Raw genomic sequence first — 5,239 nt, forward strand, 5'->3', positions numbered from 1 at the left:
ACACACACATGGATTGCTCCAAATTCTCAAAGGCCCTCTGGTTGTTTCATTAATCAATTTGGTTTACAATTGTGACTCTCTGTTTCTCTCCCTTGGGACTTTTGTCTCACTCTCTATTCTTGTATTCCAAGAAGAAGCCGCCCCCCTCAAGAAACAACCTGCCCTTTAGTTATGTCTGGGCTCTCCCTATTTTTTATTACATTAAAACTCCCTATTTTTTATTACATTAAAACTCCCCTATTATAGAAGGCCCTTTACACTGAGCCCAACCACATTGTTACATTGTTAGGGCAAGGGGAATGCACTTCATTGAATCCGGCAGTAAAGAAATATATAAAAAAGGTTGAGAGCCTTGCTTTATTTTGAACTTGCATTGATACGGAGAGTAATAAAGAGGTCCAACGGGAAGTAGGTTGAAAAGGTCAAAATTCAAGGGAGCCGTTGTGAGGTCGAAAGAGGAGAGTTCAAAACCGAACATTTTTTTTTTGTTTTTTGGCAGATCCTTCCTTCACCATAGCTCTCAGAATCCCCCCCTCCCGTCACACCTTCCGAAGCTCGTTGCTGCCATCACCAATAGTAGTAGTCTCTCCAGAACCGTCCCTCGTGGCTTCTCCCTTAACTCGCTGCCCCCATAATCAACCCTGAAGCTCTTAGGCAGGTGTTTCTCAGGATCGGCTCCTGTTTTCCCTTGTATAGCTCTTGTCGCAATAGTCACGTCAAGACTCCGCCCCTCCCGCCATGCCTTCCCCTTCCCCAGCCTCGCGGAAAAACCCTTCCCCTATCGCCCTGCGCAACACCACAGCTTCGCCTCGTCCCGACCACCTCGCCTCCCGTGGCTTACATCAAGGCCTTTTCAGCCCCTCAAACAGCCCTGCCGGTGGTAAGTCTCCTCTTCTTTTTCTTTCTTTTTGCATCGAATGGCTTGTCTAGAAAGCGTTCCTTGTCTGGCCAGGAATGCATAGCTAAGCATTCGGAATCGTATCTCTGAAGAGCCATGGCAAGCGTTCGTTCTGTGAAAGAATTCGTCTGTATCAAGAACCATAGCTAAGTGTAGTTTTAATCATTCTCGCACCTTGGCATGCTAATGCGTTTAGGGGCACTTTCGCTCTCATTCTTGCAGCAAGCCGTGCCGTGCCCGAGAAACTCGATGACCAGCACAAAGAGAACGCCACAGAAAATGGCAACAACAGAGGCGCGGGAAGATCGAACCAGAATTCGAAAGCTGCTCGGAAGAAACCATGGGTAACGCATTTCGTTAAACCCACTTCAACATTGTCCCCTAGCAATAGAATTCTGGCGGAGCGCAACGCCGCTTCTCTCTCTCCAGTAAGGTCGGGATCGATTCGAGGAAACTCAGAGGCGCTGAGCGACAAGAAACCGAAAGCAACGCCATCAAAGCAGCCAGAAGACACACCAACACCAGCTCCAGTGAAAGGCGTTGCAGAACTTTCGAAACGTATCCAGCAATTTCTTGAGGATCAAGAAACTCTGCTCGGGATCAAAATTGGCAGCGCTCGCGGTTGCAACGAGGTAACGTCCGCCACCAGTGCTACTCCTTCTGTAGAACAGGGGCAGAGTACCCGTTCTTCGCCCTACGATCCCTACAACTCGCCTTTCTTCGAGCGGCCAAAGTTTCTGCGACTGCATGGCAATACGTCTTCCGTGGATGCGGCTGAAATGCTCAAGGAGCAGAACACTGAAGAGCTGCCTCTGTTTGAAGGAGATCAGATTATGGTCACTCCCCTGAAGCCGATTAAATTTTCTACATATCTTTCCCCACTATCGACGGAAGATGTGGAGGTCAAGCCTGCAGAGAAGGCCGACGAGCAGATCGAAGAAGGAGAAATTGTGGGAGAGGTGGCTTGCATGAAATCACTGGAGGCAAAAACTCAGCCGAAATATGACTATGATGGTGAAGTCAAATGCACAGAAACATCAATAGAGAAAGAGGATGAAGCAAAAGAAGCAAAAGAAGGAGAGAAACAATTCAAAGAGGATGCAGAAGTTTCACTTGCACCAAAAATCAGCAAAGATGAACTTCAGATTGAAGTCTTGGCAAGAAAGGACGAGAAAGAAACAGCGGCTGGTAGGCGGGATCCCTTGCAGGGGAAAGATGATAAAACTTCATTCGAAGGTAGCATGATTCCCCTAGAATTGGATTTTGAGATTGAGGCAGAGTCCAAGGGACAAAGCGAAAATTCAGCGATGGAGTCAGCTGAAGCTGATGAAGTGGAGCTTCCAGATGAAAATGTGTACTGGGGGAGAAAGATTGCAAGGCGAATGTTCTATGCGACACTTCTTGTTGCTTTTCTGGCTTTGGCATTGCTAGCTTCTGGTAGCCCTGGTCTTCTTCCAGCTCCCTCTCTCAGAAACAACCCCATTTGCTCTCTTTGGCGTGCAAGCAAGTACCGTGAACCTTCTTTGGTGTTTTTTCGTGGCATGAATGGTCTTTGGAGCACAGAGCTGATTTACCTTCCTGCAGACGTCCGTGTTGCTGTGCTGAGCGGGAAAAAGCTATTTCAACCCATGAAGAAACTGTCTGATCAAGCGAGCCAGGACCTTCAGCTCCATTTTCAAGTAATATCTCACATTTTGGAGGACTGGTGGAAATTTCTGCTTCAGCACTTGCCTCTGAATGTAAGCCCCAATGCAGAAGAAGGACAAAACAGAGGCCGCCAGTTCGAGTGGATTCAAGAATACAACTTCGAAGAAGAATGGTTAGATGAAGAGCCCCCGCTAGCATACACCGACTGGGAGTTGCTCCACGAGTACGACCTGTGGGCAGCAAACCAGTATGTTCTAGGGACCATACCAGAGATTTTGAAGAATGATCTGCGGAGGAACTTTTCCCGCTTGAGTGATTCAACTGAGGTGAAAGGCCTTTTGGAGGACTTGATGAAGCTGAAGGGAGGGAGCACGGAGGAGGATAGATTGGAGGTTCTGCGATACTTCTGGGAGTACACAAGGTTTTCGGCTAGTGCTCAGGGAAGTTTGATGGAGTTCCAGGTTGAACCGGCAGCTGTGGAGAATAGCAGCAAGGCTCATTGTTTGCCGCCGCCCTCTCCCATGCAAATCGTTGAATTCTCCCCCGACAGTACACAAGTTGATCTCTCTCAAGGTGCAGAGCTTGACAGTATACAAATTGATCTCTCTCAAGGTGCAGAGCTTGAAGAACAGCACCCCGAGATTCACCCAACTCACAAAGAAGATGCCGAGAAGCAAGCCTTCGGGTTAGCTGATAGCAATGCTGATTCTGATCTCTCTGAAGTGGCACAGCTTCTAGGGCAGCTCCTCGAAGTACAGACAGAGGCACATCTTGATCTCTCTGAAGGTATACAGCTTGAAGAGCAAGCCTTCGGGCTAGCTGATAGAAATGCTGATTCTGATCTCTCTGAAGTGGTGGCACAGCTTCTAGGGCAGCTCCTCGAAGTACAGACAGAGGCACATCTTGATCTCTCTGAAGGTGCACAGCTTGAAGAGCAACGCCTCGAAGTACAGACAGAGACACGGCTTGATCTCTCTGAAGTTGCAACCGAGAGGGGGGAAATTGAGAAGGAATTCTTGGAGTTGGTCTTTGACAAAGTACAGATAGTCAATCGTAACATGCTGATTCCCACAGTCGCTATTCCAGAAGAAATTCAGGAGTCTGGAGCTCATGTGCCCGGCTTTGAATCGGAGGTAATTGCAAATCGTGCAGTGCATGAGACAGATGCAATCACTGAGCAAAGAGAAGCAAAGGAATATGAGATGGCCACCACAGAAATTCAGAGCACGTCTGATGCAGGAATCGAATTCTCCCAACTGGCCACCATTGCTGCCACCATAGCTGCAAGCCTGCTAATCCTGAGTCGTTTCAGGCGATACCACGATGCAGACAAGCTTACTACTCCTGTCTCAAGCGTGCAGTTTCTTAGGAAAACCCAACAGCAGCATGGAAGCTCGGCAGCTGAGCAGCACAAGCAGCCCTTTGCGGAGGTGACCATGATTGAGGAGTTGAATGACAGGTTTACTTCAGTGCTGCAATCTACAGAGCCAAATCTTCGACAGATGAGAAGTCCTCATGCAAGAGAGGACGAAGACCTGATCAGAAGTCCCCTTCAAGGCTCTGCGAACTCTCCCTATGGGAGTTTTACGACTTACAAGATGGTGTCCAAAAAAGAGGTGCCCTTCTTCCTTACTCGCAAGAAAGTAAAACTATTAGTTGCCTGCTGCTGTCTTGGGATTTGCCCCTATTGTGCAGGAAATGTACGACAGCTGATGCCTTTTTTGACAAGCATAACATACATGTGGCAAAGGAAGCAGGAATTCAAGTCTAGGAGCTTCTAGGAGCATAAAATTCGGTCAATTTATTTACACTAATGCAATCGACTTTAAGAGAGATTTCTCTTAGGATCCAGTCTAGCTAGCGTATGTTGTAGCTTTAATTAGAACATCAGTTGCGAATATAGCTTACACTCTAAGAGTCTAACGTCTTGCTGGCAGCTGATGATTTTATATTTGGGTCTATAGCCGTTTTAGTTTAACAGCATGCTAAAAGTTAAAACTGGGCTGCTATTTATGAGATTTTGTAATCTCCCATTGACAATGTTTTACTGCATCCGGATGTGCAGGGGCAGGCACTGGAATCAAAGCTGACGCCTGTGAGGAGATCAAGCCGCCTCCGCAATCATGTCAGTATGTCACCCAATGCCAATGGGGCTAAACGCATTGCTATTTCTCCCCCCTTGAGTTTTGGACTGCGATAGTGCAGGTCTATCCGGAAACAAGCCTCCTTGTTCAGCTGCTTCTTTGGGATGCTTTTTGTGTTCAGTACAAGCAGGATTAGCTAGTTCAACACTATGTTTACGTATCTCTATCACGTGACAAGCTTGTCACGAGAAGTATCTCTATCCTTAAAGAGCCAAACTTGTTCCTTCTAACTTTTTTGTTGCGCTTTTTGTTTCTTTTGAAAATGCTGGATTGTTATCTCTTCACATTGCTATTTCCCCCCATCATCCATGAGTCTGATATGGCAGGTCTATCCAAGAACAAGCCTCCGTTTCCTTTGGATATTTTGTGTGTTTAGTATAACATTAAGTGCACCTGAGCCGTGACAAGCTAGTCATAGTCATGGGAACCAATTCCTTCTATCAGTTAAAAGGAGCCCTACCTAGGAGGCAAAGTACAAAGTTCAAACACCAGTACAGTTGTAAAAGGCACTTCAAAGCCTCCATTGGCTAGCATTGGTAATACAAAGGTA

The 5,239-nt window shown here is 47.0% G+C and overlaps 1 protein-coding gene across 2 annotated transcripts; it reads left to right on the plus strand.

Annotated features, from left to right (window-relative positions):
- The first annotated feature begins 517 nt into the window (after positions 1-517).
- LOC147634463 (uncharacterized) lies at positions 518-4,919 on the plus strand. 2 transcript variants are annotated; one of them, XM_086803538.1, is made up of 4 exons: positions 518-880; positions 1,121-3,118; positions 3,158-4,161; positions 4,611-4,919. In XM_086803538.1, exons 1-4 carry the CDS (start codon positions 739-741, stop codon positions 4,743-4,745), a joined length of 3,279 nt encoding a protein of 1,092 aa, XP_086659664.1. In that variant the 5' UTR covers positions 518-738; the 3' UTR covers positions 4,746-4,919. The 2 variants fall into 2 exon arrangements, with proteins under 2 accessions (XP_086659664.1, XP_086659663.1); XM_086803537.1 differs by having other exon boundaries at positions 1,121-4,161.
- The last annotated feature ends 320 nt before the right edge of the window (positions 4,920-5,239 follow it).

Source organism: Cibotium barometz, chromosome 10, assembly GCF_041138505.1.
Source record: "Cibotium barometz isolate CiBa-2024 chromosome 10, ASM4113850v1, whole genome shotgun sequence".
NCBI classification, from domain to species: Eukaryota; Viridiplantae; Streptophyta; class Polypodiopsida; order Cyatheales; family Cibotiaceae; genus Cibotium; species Cibotium barometz.

Bases quoted from the DNA above. Each gene is read 5' to 3' on its own strand.
- LOC147634463 (XM_086803537.1), top strand. From the start codon at position 739: ATGCCTTCCCCTTCCCCAGCCTCGCGGAAAAACCCTTCCCCTATCGCC. The intron at 881-1,120 runs GTAAGTCTCCTC...TCATTCTTGCAG, and splicing joins CTCAAACAGCCCTGCCGGTG to CAAGCCGTGCCGTGCCCGAG. The intron at 4,162-4,610 runs GTGCCCTTCTTC...CCGGATGTGCAG, and splicing joins AGATGGTGTCCAAAAAAGAG to GGGCAGGCACTGGAATCAAA.